The sequence below is a fragment of the Oncorhynchus gorbuscha genome, linkage group LG05 (genome assembly GCF_021184085.1).
Source record: "Oncorhynchus gorbuscha isolate QuinsamMale2020 ecotype Even-year linkage group LG05, OgorEven_v1.0, whole genome shotgun sequence".
Taxonomy (NCBI): domain Eukaryota; kingdom Metazoa; phylum Chordata; class Actinopteri; order Salmoniformes; family Salmonidae; genus Oncorhynchus; species Oncorhynchus gorbuscha.
The window spans coordinates 15,335,679-15,353,226 of NC_060177.1; the positions used below are offsets into that span (position 1 = coordinate 15,335,679).

Genomic DNA, 17,548 nt, shown 5'->3' on the forward strand with positions numbered 1-17,548 from the left:
GTGTATGTAAACTTCTGACTTCAACTGTAAATATAGGATTATAAATTCTCAGTTAATAGTGTGGTTAAAAAGTCATTTTCAAAACTGATATAGTATATATTGTTGTAAAGTATTACTTATTAATGTACTGCTATTCTTCTGCTTCCTTTATGCCCTATTATGTTCCTACTCCACCCCAGGGGGCGCTTGTTGCTCTGTGAGTCTCAGCCCTCAGGCCTCTTATCATAGCAACCCATTGCAGATGACAAGTTGGGGCTTGTCTGTTGTGAGCTGTGAGCCAATGGGCTGAGCCAGAGCTTCAGCTTCCTCTCTGTCTCAGTGCACTGCAGCCTGCTGCTGCCTGCCTGTAGACTTATAGTAGCGCTCACTGCTCTGTGCTGCTCTGATGCTCACCCACACACCCACAGCTGTTCAGCCTGGCTAGTCCCACAGAGAGAGAAGCAGAGAGGCAGTGTGTCTCCAAGCCTCTACAAAACAGAATCAGATCCTTCTCACGAGCCTCTGTAAGTAGCTTGTTGCATCACTGCAGCTCTTTTGTCTCTCTTTGTCTCTGTAACACTACAGGAAATAACATGTCACAGGATGTTGTTTGTCCTGGGTTGATGTGTGTCTAACTGATGTTATTATGGATGATGATCATGTATGATTTGTGGCTGGTAGGGGTTGTTAGATTGCCAAGTTAAAATGCAACATTGTTCTGTTCCATTTCTCTGAAATGGATGCAAAACACTTTAGTTGCATATGTATATTGAACGATGTGTGTGCCCCAAAATGACTGTAGAAAGTAAAAGTATTCTGGACGTTGTCAGTGAAGCTGCAGTCAGTCAGTTCTAAAGATATTGCAGTGTGACAGAGAGCCAACATGGGAACAGAGAGAGGTGTGGTGGTTGTGGTGGTGGGTAAGATGATATAAACTGATTCTGAAGGAGTTGGCAGCTGGTGACGCATGTTGTCAGTTGGTGGGCCACTAGCCCACATCCGGTGTGTAGCCCACATGGGTGAGAGCATATGCATAGTAATATTAGTACCCAGCACATGGCTCATAGTAGCTACCTCTCCCTTATGACTGTAGCTTGCTCTCAGGAGGGATGTTACAGTGACAGAGTTAAAGCCTTACTATAAGCATCAACCTCCACAGAACAGATAGGAAGGTTGAATTGACTCAGTGGGAGGTGAGCTAAATCCATTTTCCTGGTAGTGGATGGAGTAGAGCCAAGCCAACCAAGGCTTCGTCCCAAAACTGCAGAGTGAGAGAGGGATAGGTTGGCCAGCAGACCTGGATTCATATGCTATCTGAAATCTTTCAAATAATTGTAGTGTTTGCTTTAGAACAAGGCTGTAATGCCATATGAGCAGGGTTTGCACTTATAGGACTATTCTATTGGTTCAATTGCGCCATGCAAGCTCAATCAAGCCCAGCTAAAGTGTTTGAAAGATTTCAAATAGTATTTGAACACAGGCCTGTTGGCCAGTGTCTGGGGTTGGAACAGTAAGGTTGCTCGTAGGGAATGAATGTATTTTTAGATTCAATGTTCGTGGTGTACTGTGTGACAGTGCATAGGAACACAGTGTACAGGGTTTGACTCTGACAGAACACAGGAATTGATGTGGTTCAACATTGGCCTGTCCAGCCTCAGCCTGGCACTAGCTGTAATTTACAGGTGTACAGTTATGAATCACATCAGAATATCGAGAACTTCACCTGGTATAACCTTACATTTTAGATTGTAGCCCTCTATTTCTCTCTCTGTTGTTCTTTCTCTCTCTGCTGCTCTCCCTCGCTCCCTCTCTGTCTCTCTCTCTCTGTTGATCTCTACCCAAAGTGATACTCCTTAGTGTGGACAAAGTAAAACTGATTATCACCTGCAACCCATAACGACAGTCATTGCTAGCATCATCCTCAAATACCTTCCCAATAACCACACCCAGCTTATCTCACTGACTTACCAAAACTTGAATGATTCCTCAGATGTAGTACACAACATGTTCGGAATCAGCATCCACCTCCCCACTCACTGATATATCTGGTTTATATACAAAACCACAGTTTAACTTCTTCATTTTCACACACTCATAGAGAGATCCTCTACCCCAGGCAGTGTCTGTGCATCACACATTCAGACAGTGTGATAGTAACTTGGCATTGTAGAGAAATGGAGAACACGTGCAATGATTATCGCTGTGGAGAGGAGACTGAGTTACCATTGAATCAGCACAATCTCTATTTTACTCCCTCAATTTCAAATCAATTCAAATGTGATTATTGGCATGGGAAACATTTTTACATTGCCTAAGCAAGTGAAATAGACAAACAAAAAGGAAAGGGAAATAAAGAATCAGAAATTAACAGTAAACATTACAAAAGTTTTAAAATAATATAGAAATGTTATATTGCTGGCTATGTACAGTGTTGTAACAATGTGCAAGTAGTTGAAGTATGAAAGGTAATATAAATAAGCAGATAAATATAGGTTATATTTACAATGGTGTTTGTGCTCCACAGGTTGCCCTTTTCTTGTGGCAACAGGTCACAAATCTTGCTGTTGTGGTGGCACACTGTTGTATTTCACCTAATAGATATGGGAGATTGGATTGGTTTTCAAATTCTTTGTGGGTCTGTAATCTGAGGGAAATATAGTGCCTTCAGAAAGTATTCACACTTTTTCCACATTTTGTTGCTTGACAGCCTGAATTTTTATTTGGAATAAATTGAGATTTTGTGTCACTGGCCAACGCACAATACCCATAATGTCAAAGTGGAATTATGTTTTTAGAAATGTTACCAAATTAATTAAAAATTAAGAGATGAAATGTCTTGAGTCAATAAGTATTCAACCCCTTTGTTATGGGAAGCCTAAATACATTCAGGGGTAAACATGTGCTTAACGAGTCACATAATAAGTTACATAGACTCCGTGTGCAATAATAGTGTTTAACATGAACGACTACCTTTTGAATGACTACCTCATCTCTGTAACCGACATACTGTACAATTATCTGTCAGGTCCCTCAGTCAAGCAGTGAATTTCAAACACTGATTGAACCACAAAGAACAGGGAAGTTTTCCATTGCAAAGAAGGGCACCTATTGGTAAATGGGTCAAATAAAATAATCAGACATTGAATATCCCTTTGGATGGTGTATCACTACACCCAGTCACTACAAAGATACAGGCGTCCCTCCCAGCTCAGTTGCAGGAGAGGAATGAAACTGCTCAAGAATTTAACCATGAGACCAATGGTGACATTAAAACAGTTACAGAGTTTAATGGCTGTGATAGGAGAAAACTGAGAATGGATCAACAACATTGTAGTTACTCTATAATATTAACCTAAAGGACAGAGTGAAAAGAGGGAAGCCTGTACAGAAAATAAATATTCCAAAACATACATCCAGTTTGCAGCAAGGCACTAAAGCAAAACTGCAAAACGTGGTGAAGAAATTAACTTTATATCCTGAATACAAATTATTATGCTTTGGGAAAATCCAGCAAAACACATCACTGAGTACCACTCTTCATATTTTCAAGCACGGTGGTGAGTGCATCATGTTATGGGTATGCTTGTCATCAGCAAGGGAGTTTTGTAGAGTAAAAAGAAACAGAATAGAGTAAAAAAATATATTTAACCAGGCAAGCCATTTAAGAACAAATTCTTATTTACATTGACGGCCTAGGAACAGTGCCTTGTTCAGGGGCAGAACGACAGATTTTTACCTTGTCAGCTCAGGGATTCGCTCTAGCTACTTTTTGGGTACTGGCCCAACGCTCTAACCACTAGGCTACCTGCTGTTAAGCACAAGCAAAATCCTAAAGGAAAATCTGATTCAGTCTGCTTTCCACCAGACACTGGGAGACAAATTCACCTCAGCTGGAAAATAACCTAACACAAAAAGGCAAAAATATACACTGGAGTTGCTTACCAAGACAACATTAAATGTGGCCTAATTACAATTTTGAAAATCTATGGCAAGACATGAAGATGACTGTCTAGCCATGATCAACCAACTTGACAGAGCTTTTAATAATAATGTGCAAATGTTGTACAATCCAGGTGTGGAAAGCTCTTAGAGATTTACCCAGAAAGACCGTAATCGCTGCCAAAGGTGATTCTAACATATATTGACCAAGGTGTGTGAATACTTATGTAAATGAGATATTTCTGTATTTGATTTTCAATAAATTAGAAAATATTTCTAAAAACATGCTTTCATTATTGGGTATTATGTGTAAATCAATTTCATTCATTTTGAATTCAGGCTGTAACACATCAAAATGTGGAATAAGTCAAGGGGTATGAATACTTTCTGAATGCGCTGTATGTGACTCTAATATGGTCTTACATTTGGCAGGAGGTTAGGAAGTGCAGCTAGGTTTCCATCTCCTGTCTTCTCTTGAGAGTCAGGTCTGCCGATGGTGACCTTCCGATAGCAAGGCCATGCTCACTGAGTCTGTACATAGTCAAAGCTTTTCTTAATATTGGGTCAGTCACAGTGGTCAGGTATTCTGCTACTGTGTATTCTCTGTTTAGGGCCAAATAACATTCCAGTTTGTTGATTCTTTCCAATGTGTCAAGTAATTATCTTTTAGTGTTTTCTCATGATTTGGTTGGATCTAATTGCGTTGCTGTGCTGTTGTGAACAGAGTCCCAGTACCCGCTGGCTGAGGGGACTCTTCTTCAGGTTCATCTCTCTGTAGGTCAGGGCTTTGTTATGGAAGGTTTGAGAATCTCTTCCTTTTAGGTGCTTGTGGAATTTAATTGCTCTTTTCTGGATTTTGATCATTAACTGGAGTCGTCCTAATTCTGCTCTGGATGCATTATTTGCAGTTTTACATGGAGGATGTTTTTTCATAATTCTTCATAGAGTCAATTTGGGCTTTGTGAATTATTTGTTTGTGAGAGGACCCCAGACCTCTGTTTAGGTCAAGGTAGGTATATTGTTTTGTGTGATCTAGTGCAACAGTGTCTAGGTGGAATTTGTATTTGTGTGGCTGGAAACGGGACCTTTTTTGGAACACCATTATTTTTGTCTTACTGAGATTAACTGTCAGTGCCCAAGTCTGACAGAATCTGCAGAAGATCTAGGTGCTGCTTAGTTGGGGACAGAAGCACCAGATCATCTGCAAAACAGCAAACATTTGACTTCAGAGTCTAGTAGGGTGTGGCTGGGTGCTTCAGACTGAGCCCTCGCCAGTTTGTTGGTATAAATGTTGAAGAGGGTGGGGCTCAATTTTTTGGGCGAATTTTAACTGCATACTTGTACACATTGTTTGTGTACATGTTTCCCCCCAACACCGCATTCCATAAATCTGTATAGGTGGGGTGTCAGTGGGCTGACTGTGAACGCTCTGAGAGACTCTGGGTTGAGGTCGGTGATAAAGTAGTTTACAGTACTGCTGCCAAGACATGAGCTGTAGGTGTACCTACCGTAGGAGTCCCCTCGAAGCCTACCATTGACTATGTACAGACCCAGCGTGCGACAGAACTGCAGGAGTTGTGTGACCCGTTTTTGTTGGTTGTTTTGTCATAGTTGTTGGGCATATTGAGGAGGGAATGATGCCACCTCCAGGTAGGGTTTTGTCCCCCTGTGTTCTGAGTGTGTCAGGTTCTTGTTCAGTTCAGGCATTTAGGTCTCCACAGACTAGAATATTTACCTGGGTCTGGAAATGATTGAGCTCCCCCTCTAGGATGGAGAAGCTGTCTATATTAAAGTATGGGGGATTCTAGTGGAGGGTTATACAGTACTGTACACTCTTAGAAAAAAAGATTCCAAACGGTTCTACGGCTGTCTCCATAAGAGAACCCTTTTTGGGTCTGGAAAGGGTCCTACATGGAACCCAAAAGGGTTCTACCTTGAACGAAAAAGGGTTCCTCAAAGGGTTCTCCTATGGGGATAGCCAAAGTACCCTTTAAGAGTCTATAGCACCATTTTTTTCTAAGTGTAGGTAGCACACAGGACAATATTTGTATCTGTTGAGATTATTTCCTCATTTATTTTAACCAAATGTAAAATGTTCCTGTTTTGATTTATTTAATAATGGTGAAGTCTCTCTCTCTGAATCCTTCCACAGCAGAACTGTAGAACTGCTAGACAAACTGAGAAACAGATTCAAAAACGCTAAATCTGAATATTCCTCTTCAACAGGAAATATCGTATTTTTGCAGTTCATCATCGTTGTCATCTCATAGCTGAAGGCCAGCCCCCCCACACACACACACACATTAACCTGACTCTAAATACAGTACACAAGCCTTTTGGGCCCAATTATCTCTGAGAAGACTTAATATCATTACTGTGTGGTTCGTGTTGTAAATTTAAACCGTTGTTTCACATGTTTCTCACGCAAGGAAGTATAATGATGATTCTATTTATACGGTCTCATGTCCCGCTCTAAAGGGTTTTCAAACCTCTACCTGGTGTATGCATTATGTACAGGTGTCCACTGCTACTCCACTGACTGACACAGAGCTATACTCTACCAGCGGAGGTGCTGTGAGCGGCTGGAGGTCGTCATGGCAACCCAGAGACATGTACCCAGTGACAGTCTGGCTAGAACATTCAGGTCAGCTATGGTGGGCATGTGTCTGTGTGGGCCTCATACGTAACTGTAGTAGACTGTAATGTGCCGCAGGGGAAATGTATTTGGGCCTGTAGCCTATGGTAGAGTACACTGTGATCTATGGTCAGTGTTGAGTTTGTAGAAGAGTAAGAAAACACATTGTTTTACTATGTTACACATTCTTCCCATTATGGAGTTGGTTCTGATTTGGAGGAAGATAAGCTTATCCTAGATCTATACCTATGGGTGGGCAATATCTATCAGTAGTCTATGGGGGTGGAAAAGTGGCTGTATGGTTTGGAGGAAGATAAGCTTATCCTAGATCTATACCTATGGGTGGGCAATATCTATCTCATCTATGGGGGTGGAAAAGTGGCTATATTTTTTGGAGGAAAATAAGCTTATCCTAGATCTATACCTATGGGTGGGCAATATCTATCTCGTCTATGGGGGTAGAAAAGTGGCTGTATGGTTTGGAGGAAGATAAGCTTATCCTAGATCTATACCTATGGGTGGGCAATATCTATCAGTAGTCTATGGGGGTGGAAAAGTGGCTGTATGGTTTGGAGGAAGATAAGCTTATCCTAGATCTAATACTATGGGTGGGCAATATCTATCAGTAGTCTATGGGGGTGGAAAAGTGGCTGTATGGTTTGGAGGAAAATAAGCTTATCCTAGATCTATACCTATGGGTGGGCAATATCTATCTCGTCTATGGGGGTGGAAAAGTGGCTGTATGGTTTGGAGGAAGATAAGCTCTATCCTAGATCTATACCTATGGGTGGGCAATATCTATCTATACCTATGGGTCTATGGGGGGGTGGAAAAGTGGCTGTATGGTTTGGAGGAAGATAAGCTCATCCTAGATCTATACCTATGGGTGGGCAATATCTATCAGTAGTCTATGGGGGTGGAAAAGTGGCTGTATGGTTTGGAGGAAGATAAGCTTATCCTAGATCTATACCTATGGGTGGCTGTAGTCTATGGTTTGGAGGAAGATAAGCTTATCCTAGATCTATACCTATGGGTGGGCAATACCTATCTAGTCTATGGGGTGGAAAAGTGGCTGTATGGTTCTTTAAGGTGTATTTTGTTTAGGTCCTGTGCCAGAAACCCTAGTGAGGTCATCTCCACTAGACTGAGAGACATGCTCCACACCTTCATCCAGCACTACCAGGAACCATGGGAAGAGAACCGCAGCCTAGACAGAGGTGTGTGTGTGTTTGTGTCTGTGTGTATGCATGTGTTGATATATTGACATTAATGTGCACTTTTCAGTAACTTCCTGTTGTTTGTAGAGAGAGGAGTGAAGTTCTCCATCCAGACAGAGGCTTTGTACTACAGGATTCTAGAGGCTGTCATCAATCAGGAGAGGAAGAGGCTGCGATACAAAGACCTTTCAGTGAGTCCTCTGCCCTCTGCTGTGTATGACTGGAACTGCACTGTTTAGTGTCATTATGCGTTCACGTTACAATTCCCTCTGGGGGCACTGTTGTATAGACATTTATAGTATAGAGGTTGTCCTTGATGACTAGTTTCTTGGCAGGGCATTCTGGAGCATGATCTGTTCCAGCGCTCTCTAGTGGCCTGTTGTCTGGAGATGGTAATCTTCTCCCATCAGCCACCAGGCAGCTTCCCCCTGGTCATTGACATCTTTAGCCTGGCACCATACGACTTCTACAAGGTAACATCTACACAAAACACCTGCAGTACATGTCATACTGTAATGTAACATCGTAGGTTTGGTTTCACGTGATAAGTAACCTTACCTGAAAACTGAAGCATTATGTTAGCTCCTCAAGCTAATGCCTAGGCTTGGGCTCAGACGGTTTACACAGTCTTGGGGCATACAGACGTCCTGGGTTCAAACACGTCTACTCTAATCTTAGTGATCTATTTAGGTGCTGTTTAACCCTCTACTGTGTGTGGTGTGTGCCAGGTGATAGAGCTGGTGCTGCGGGCTGAGGAGGGCTTGCTGCCGGGTGTGGTCAGGCATCTGACCCATATAGAGGAGCAGGTCCTGGAGAGTCTGGCCTGGAGGAGAGACTCACCACTCTGGGACCAGATCAGAGCTGCTAAGGGTCAGGGACAGCTGCCTGCATACCATCAGGTCAGTGGGCAAAGGTTCAAATTCACCTGTTTGTCAACTGGGTAAAATATACAGTGCACCCTCTCAAAATATATAGAGCAACACCGCTGGCGCACTCGAAACAAGTTGGTCTAATATGGCAGTATGGCGGCTGTCGTTCCATTCAATAGAGGAAACAAAATGATCCCAAACTTAAGGTAACAGATGGTTCTATGTGTGTTCAAGGTGATGCTCCCCCAATACTCAGAGGACACAGACAAGATGGCCAAGATCCCTCCCAACCCTTCACACTTGACCCCAAGCCTTGTGAATGGGATCCATGGAATTGACCTGAACTCCCCGATTACCCACCATGAACGCTACAGCTCACCCCCTGCTGGCTCAAAGATGGCCGCTTGCCCTACCACACCAGTCAGCCCATCCCAGTCCTCCTCTGTCATTGTTACTGGACAGACTGTAGTCACCATGGCATCAGCCACTGTCACCACCAACAATGGCCAGTCAGTCAGCATACCGGTTCGAGGTAAAGACTATCCCTCAGATGAAACCCAATATGGCCATAGAAATGACAACCCTAATAGAATACTGACATAATGTAATACATCTTATAATAAACATGTTATATACCTTGTTTACATATCACAACAACCAGTGCTATTTGTTCAATTAAACCTCTTCCACACCCAGGCATTGCCAATGACCGGGGAGCCATCACATTTACCCTTAGTGTTGTAGGTCAGCCCATTCCTCCACAGCAAGTCTCCAGCACCTCTACCCAGCAGCCCCAGAACCCTCTACCCTCTACCCAGAGTAAGGGCTCCATCTCACTGTTCCTCCGCAAGGTAGGCTTTACTCAGATTCCTACATACCTGAGCGGGCCTGAATGCTATGAGCCTAGATATTTAGTTACAAGATCCACAAGACAGAGGCCATACTCCTTCCCTCTGTCTCAGGTCTACCACCTGGTGAGCATGCGTCTGAGGGACATCTGTGTTAAACTGGACATCTGTGAGGCGCTGCGGCTGAAGATCTGGACCTGCGTCGAACACTCCTTGGTCCACTGCACTGACCTCATGCTAGACCGACACCTGGACCAAATACTCATGTGTGCCATCTATGTCATGGCCAAGGTAGCACTATTTGCTTTGCCTCTAGACGTTTTGCTATACTTCCTTAACGCAGATGGTTTTATGACTTGGGTGATCGACAGCAAGGCATTCAGCCTTCTATACCTCTTCAGCTGTGTATTGATGATTATAATGTAATATATTACCTCATTTCCATGTTTGTGCCGTGTGTTGCTCATGCAGGTAACCAAAGTGGACATGCCGTTCAAGCTCATCATGCAGTGCTACAAGACTCAGCCTCAAGCAAGCAACTGTGTAAGGAGATCAATGTTTTGCTTGCTTTTGTGTGTGTGTGTGTGTTAAATCCTGCTGGTTTGTTATTGTGTAGTTGATGAAGTCTGTATTGTCCTTCTGTCAGGTATTCAGAAGTGTTCTGATCTCAGGGAGAAACACCAAGACGTCACAAAACTCTCCTGGAGGATCCAACAGAGAAAACAGTTAGACAAATAGAAAATATATTGTTTGCATCATAATATGCATGAATTAACAAATCACTTAATGAAGAATGATTTTTGAATGTGATGCTGCTCTGTTTTCCAGTTGATGTAAACCCAGCAGTAGCTTGCTTACCTACCAGAGCCCTCCCACCCATCCTACAGGACCCAGAGCTCCCTGTAGCCCGGGCCAGGAGGAGAGAGGACACCTCATCTATTTCTACAACACCGTCTATGTCAAACAGATGAAGGACTTTGCCCTGCGCTACACCTCCAGCTCTCTGACCATAGCCGGGGTGAGGGGTCATTTTCATATACTTCCTAGTGGAGTCAGTAGTCGTCATACACGATACGTAGGAAACACTTTACCAGTGGTCTCAGACATGTCCAAACTGAGGTATAACATCATTGGTACTTACAGGTTGATAGAAGTAAGAGCAGTACAGATACAGTGCATTGTTCCTAGGCCCAGTGCTTTCATCACTATCCAGAGATTCTGACCACATTCTGGTCATTTTTCCATGCACAGGTTGAAACCCCTCCCCTTTCGCCATACCCCTTCCAGAGTGTTGGATCCTTGCGCAGACTCCGCCCTTCCAACCACCATTCCCTCTACATCTCCCCCCACAAGCCCAGCACACACCCCTCCCCCCGCACTGGGTTCCTCTACTACGTCAGCAGAAGTCCCTCAAAGGTCAGAGGTTGGAAATACATCTCTAACCCTGCTAACGGTTACCTAACTAACCCTCTTCTATACTTCCTGTCTGAAACCTAACTAACATTACACATATTTTAACTTAAATTACTGTGAAAAGTAAAAGGCCTGGTCATCGTAAATACACAGTACACATCTAGTCATGTGTGTTGCTAATCGTTGTATCCCAACTGTATCCCACAGCGTCTGAGAGAGATCAATGACATGATGAGGACATTTCAGTCACGCACCAGGAAGCGCTGTTCAGCCCAGCTGCAGGAGGACAGTGAGGAGGAGGGTGGGCCGCTTGTAAAGAGGCCCTGTCATGATAGACCGTCAGATTGGCAGAGAAAGCTCAGGGACCTCGGCCAGGACTTCAACCAGGCACTGACCAGGGCCCAGAACCAGCAACAATCCCAGACCAGGGCCAAGGCACAGCACCAAGCAACAGCACACAAGGGGAAACATTGATGACATCTCACTTTCGTTGACTTACCGCCATGCTTCATACTTCCATCATCAGTGTCTGTGGTCCATATCGTTCCAATGAGTGTAGACCTGCAAGGAGAATGGATGATGTGGATCTACAATGTTAGAAAGAATTGGCATCATTAGCACTCAGTGAAATTCTCTTAGTAAGCAATGTTCATGATTAGAAAAGCTGATTTATAATAATAATTAGGGTATTGTAATAATCTGAGGGTAACTAGGGCTCTGTATCAAATATCATATTATACATATCATATACAGTATATATTTCAACATTTTAGTCCTCTGTGAACCATGTCCTAGTTACCTAAGGAAGCAGTAAAGGATTTGTGTTGATACTGAGCACTGTGTACAGTTTGTTTTTGGTGAGAGGGAGGGGTCTCTCTCTGGAACATACAGTAGTAATTATTTTCAATTTTCAAGTTTAATTTGTCACATGCACAAGTACAGTGAAATGCTAAACTTGTAAGCCCTACCCAACAAACAGTGTAGTATTCAAAATAGAAAAAAGTCTAACTAATTCTAAACATATCAAACACAGATATAAGACATATGGGTGAGCCTTTTAAAATGATTATACATGTATCTGTTGGACCAGATGTTAGATAATATTATGTTTAATTGGCACTTTCAGTTTCACATGTTGCTTTTCTCTACCAGTGTTTCATTTGTATTGATCTGTGGTACAAATCCTTTACTTCTTTTGTATTGTGATGTTGGATAAACATAACTCAGTTTTTACATCTCCTTACCCTACCGTCAACATTACCACAACATAGTGAGAGCCACTGTGGGAAAGAAACATAGCTCCATGTTGAATATATTGTCACTCATAGACAACAAGGTCATAAACAGCATGTGACATACCAGTCTTGGTATATTAGTCTCATGTCGATATAGTAAAATGGTTATTTAGTTCATTTTCAAAATGGCATATTTTGAAAAACATCCGAACAAATGGCCATTTACTTTTCATAGTGGGGAAAAATGGTTTCCATGACGGCCAAGTGATTGAGTAACAATACCCATACTGTTTATCAGTAACTATGTCCTGACACGCTATGGGAAGTTCATTCTTAACTGATGTTGCTTGGCAAGCAAATCACAATAATCCTCTAAATCCCTGAGAGGTCAGTATAGAAAATAGAATCCCTAGATTGGGGAAGGCCCTCAGACCCATTAACTTGAATCGTAATGTCCATTCTAGGGATTCTATTTCTATGGTTACACAGGTGCCCATGCAGGCTCAGCCCTATAGGAAGTCTCCTGGTCGTCATGGAAACCAGGGGGACCTGCTTCCACAACAGTTATTTTCAGATTTCATACAAAAACAACAACCTCAACAGGACGTCTGTTTTAATCAGTCTCCCACTGGACAGAACCATGGGGTGCAACACCAGCAGGGATGCTGTCGTGGTGGACCCTTCTAAAAAGCCAGACCAGACCAGCGTCGGCCAGCTCGACCAGTAAGGCCACCGCTGAGGAGACTAAAGAAACTACAGAGAAAGACAAAGATGAAACAGAAGGCATATCAAGCTGCGACTGACCTCCATCTTCTTAACCCAAACTCCTCAAAGTAAGATATCTGTCATTCTGCCAGTTACACTTTTATGCTCATCACCCAAATATGGGCAAATACAATTATCTGTATTATGTTTTGGGTCACTTTCTTTAGTCAATCAAATGGAAGTTAACTATTCTAATGATTAAGCCATAAACAAGTTGAAAAAATGATGACTATCCCATTGGGTAGCACTATGATACAATCACCTCTATTACTTCTCTGTCTGTCTGTGGCTATTTGACATGACCAGATGTGATGTATAGCTAGTGAGATTTTCTCGCTCTCTCGCTGTGGCAGCGTGCGTGCGTGCGTGCGTGCGTGTGCGTGTGTGTGTGTACAGATTGGCCTTTCTGCAGGTGAAGGTGGACCTGTCTGCAGAGAAAGGCAATGCTGCAAAACTGTCCATCAACCCCTGTGTCATCTGGTACCAGACCAGCCACACACCCCACTCCACTCTGTGATGTAGACCTACCAGCCACACACCCCACTCCACTCTGTGATGTAGACCTACCAGCCACACACCCCACTCCACTCTGTGATGTAGACCTACCAGCCACACACCCCACTCCACTTAGTGATGTAGACCTACCAGCCACACACCCCACTCCACTCTGTGATGTAGACCTACCAGCCACACACCCCACTCCACTCTGTGATGTAGACCCACCAGCCACACACCCCGCTCCACTCTGTGATGTAGACCTACCAGCCACACACCCCACTCCACTCTGTGATGTAGACCTACCAGCCACACACCCCACTCCACTCTGTGATGTAGACCTACCAGCCACACACCCCGCTCCACTCTGTGATGTAGACCTACCAGCCACACACCCCGCTCCACTCTGATGTAGACCTACCAGCCACACACCCCGCTCCACTCTGTGATGTAGACCTACCAGCCACACACCCCGCTCCACTCTGTGATGTAGACCTACCAGCCACACACCCCGCTCCACTCTGTGATGTAAACCTACCAGCCACACACCCCACTCTGCGAAGTAGACCTACCAGCAACACAACCCGCTCCACTCTGTGATGTAGACCTACCAGCCACACACCCCACTCCACTCTGTGATGTAGACCTACCAGCCACACACCCCACTCCACTCTGTGATGTAGACCTACCAGCCACACATCCCACTCTGTGATGTAGACCTACCAGCCACACACCCCGCTCCACTCTGTGATGTAACCTACCACTCACACACCCTGCTCCACTCTGTGATGTAACCTACCAGCCACACACCCTGCTCCACTCTGTGATGTAACCTACCAGCCACACACCCTGCTCCACTCTGTGATGTAACCTACCAGCCACACACCCCGCTCCACTCTGTGATGTAGACCTACCAGCCACACATCCCACTCTGTGATGTAGACCTACCAGCCACACACCCCGCTCCACTCTGTGATGTAACCTACCAGCCACACACCCTGCTCCACTCTGTGATGTAGACCTACCAGCCACACACCCCGCTCCACTCTGTGATGTAGACCTACCAGCCACACATCCCACTCTGTGATGTAGACCTACCAGCCACACACCCCGCTCCACTCTGTGATGTAACCTACCAGCCACACACCCTGCTCCACTCTGTGATATAGACCTACCAGCCACACACCCCGCTCCACTCTGTGATGTAGACCTACCAGTCACACACCCCGCTCTGTGATGTAGACCTACCAGCCACACACCCCGCTCCACTCTGTGATGTAACCTACCACTCACACACCCTGCTCCACTCTGTGATGTAGACCTACCAGCCACACATCCCACTCTGTGATGTAGACCTACCAGCCACACACCCCGCTCCACTCTGTGATGTAACCTACCACTCACACACCCTGCTCCACTCTGTGATGTAACCTACCAGCCACACACCCTGCTCCACTCTGTGATGTAACCTACCAGCCACACACCCTGCTCCACTCTGTGATGTAACCTACCAGCCACATACCCCGCTCCACTCTGTGATGTAGACCTACCAGCCACACATCCCACTCTGTGATGTAGACCTACCAGCCACACACCCCGCTCCACTCTGTGATGTAACCTACCAGGCACACACCCTGCTCCACTCTGTGATGTAGACCTACCAGCCACACACCCCGCTCCACTCTGTGATGTAGACCTACCAGTCACACACCCCGCTCTGTGATGTAGACCTACCAGCCACACACCCCGCTCCACTCTGTGATGTAACCTACCACTCACACACCATGCTCCACTCTGTGATGTAGACCTACCAGCCACACATCCCACTCTGTGATGTAGACCTACCAGCCACACACCCCGCTCCACTCTGTGATGTAACCTACCACTCACACACCCTGCTCCACTCTGTGATGTAGACCTACCAGCCACACATCCCACTCTGTGATGTAGACCTACCAGCCACACACCCCGCTCCACTCTGTGATGTAACCTACCAGCCACACACCCTGCTCCACTCTGTGATGTAACCTACCAGCCACACACCCTGTTCCACTCTGTGATGTAACCTACCAGCCACACACCCCGCTCCACTCTGTGATGTAACCTACCAGCCACACACCCTGCTCCACTCTGTGATGTAGACCTACCAGCCACACACCCCGCTCCACTCTGTGATGTAACCTACCAGCCACACACCCTGCTCCACTCTGTGATGTAACCTACCAGCCACACACCCCGCTCCACTCTGTGATGTAACCTACCAGCCACACACTCCACTCTGTGATGTAACCTACCAGCCACACACCCCGCTCCACTCTGTGATGTAGACCTACCAGCCACACACCCCGATCTGTGATGTAGCCTACCAGCCACACACTCCCCTCTGTGATGTAGACCTACCAGCCACACACCCCGATCTGTGATGTAGCCTACCAGCCACACACTCCCCTCTGTGATGTAGACCTACCAGCCACACACCCCGCTCTGTGATGTAGACCTACCAGCCACACACCCCGATCTGTGATGTAGCCTACCAGCCACACACCCCGCTCCACTCTGTGATGGAACCTACCAGCCACACACCCCGCTCCACTCTGTGATGTAACCTACCAGCCACACACCCTGCTCCACTCTGTGATGTAACCTACCAGCCACACACCCTGCTCCACTCTGTGATGTAGACCTACCAGCCACACACCCTGCTCCACTCTGTGATGTAACCTACCAGCCACACACCCTGCTCCACTCTGTGATGTAACCTACCAGCCACACACCCCGCTCCACTCTGTGATGTAACCAACCAGCTACACACTCCACTCTGTGATGTAACCTACCAGCCACACACCCCGCTCCACTCTGTGATGTAACCTACCAGCCACACACCCTGCTCCACACTGTGATCTAACCTTCCAGCCACACACCCCGCTCCACTCTGTGATGTAACCTACCAGCCACACACCCTGCTCCACTCTGTGATCTAACCTTCCAGCCACACACCCCGCTCCACTCTGTGATGTAACCTACCAGCCACACATCCTGCTCCACTCTGTGATGTAACCTACCAGCCACACACCCTTTTCCACTCTGTGATGTAAACTACCAGCCACACATCCCGCTCCACTCTGTGATGTAGACCTACCAGCCACACACCCCGCTCCACTCTGTGATGGAACCTACCAGCCACACACCCCGCTCCACTCTGTGATGTAACCTACCAGCCACACACCCTGCTCCACTCTGTGATGTAACCTACCAGCCACACACCCTGCTCCACTCTGTGATGTAGACCTACCAGCCACACACCCTGCTCCACTCTGTGATGTAACCTACCAGCCACACACCCTGCTCCACTCTGTGATGTAACCTACCAGCCACACACCCCGCTCCACTCTGTGATGTAACCAACCAGCTACACACTCCACTCTGTGATGTAACCTACCAGCCACACACCCCGCTCCACTCTGTGATGTAACCTACCAGCCACACACCGTGCTCCACTCTGTGATCTAACCTTCCAGCCACACACCCCGCTCCACTCTGTGATGTAACCTACCAGCCACACACCCTGCTCCACTCTGTGATCTAACCTTCCAGCCACACACCCCGCTCCACTCTGTGATGTAACCTACCAGCCACACACCGTGCTCCACTCTGTGATGTAACCTACCAGCCACACACCCCGCTCCACTCTGTGATGTAACCTACCAGCCACACACCCCGCTCCACTCTGTGATGTAAGCTTCCAGCCACCCACCCCGCTCCACTCTGTGATGTAACCTACCAGCCACACATCCTGCTCCACTCTGTGATGTAACCTACCAGCCATACACCCTGCTCCACTCTGTGATGTAGCCTACCAGCCACACACCCTGCTCCACTCTGTGATATAACCTACCAGCCACACACCCTGCTCCACTCTGTGATGTAACCTACCAGCCACACACCCCGCTCCACACTGTGATCTAACCTTCCAGCCACACACCCCGCTCCACTCTGTGATCTAACCTTCCAGCCACACACCCCGCTCCACTCTGTGATGTAAACTACCAGCCACACACCCTGCTCCACACTGTGATGTAAGCTTCCAGCCACCCACCCCGCTCCACTCTGTGATGTAACCTTCCAGCCACACATCCTGCTCCACTCTGTGATG

The 17,548-nt window shown here is 46.0% G+C and overlaps 1 protein-coding gene across 1 annotated transcript; it reads left to right on the top strand.

Moving 5' to 3' along the window:
• LOC124035558 (retinoblastoma-like protein 2) lies at positions 1–11,734 on the top strand. The gene is made up of 14 exons (XM_046349041.1): positions 1–503; positions 6,436–6,562; positions 7,658–7,770; positions 7,858–7,961; positions 8,106–8,243; positions 8,499–8,669; positions 8,874–9,171; positions 9,336–9,490; positions 9,602–9,778; positions 9,959–10,030; positions 10,134–10,212; positions 10,375–10,505; positions 10,739–10,903; positions 11,108–11,734. Exons 2-14 carry the CDS (start codon positions 6,513–6,515, stop codon positions 11,372–11,374), a joined length of 1,920 nt encoding a protein of 639 aa, XP_046204997.1. The 5' UTR covers positions 1–503; positions 6,436–6,512; the 3' UTR covers positions 11,375–11,734.
• Positions 11,735–17,548: the final 5,814 nt, after the last annotated feature.

Bases quoted from the DNA above. Each gene is read 5' to 3' on its own strand.
- LOC124035558 (XM_046349041.1), top strand. From the start codon at position 6,513: ATGGCAACCCAGAGACATGTACCCAGTGACAGTCTGGCTAGAACATTC. The intron at 6,563-7,657 runs GTCAGCTATGGT...TATTTTGTTTAG, and splicing joins AGTCTGGCTAGAACATTCAG to GTCCTGTGCCAGAAACCCTA. The intron at 9,172-9,335 runs GTAAAGACTATC...TTCCACACCCAG, and splicing joins AGTCAGCATACCGGTTCGAG to GCATTGCCAATGACCGGGGA.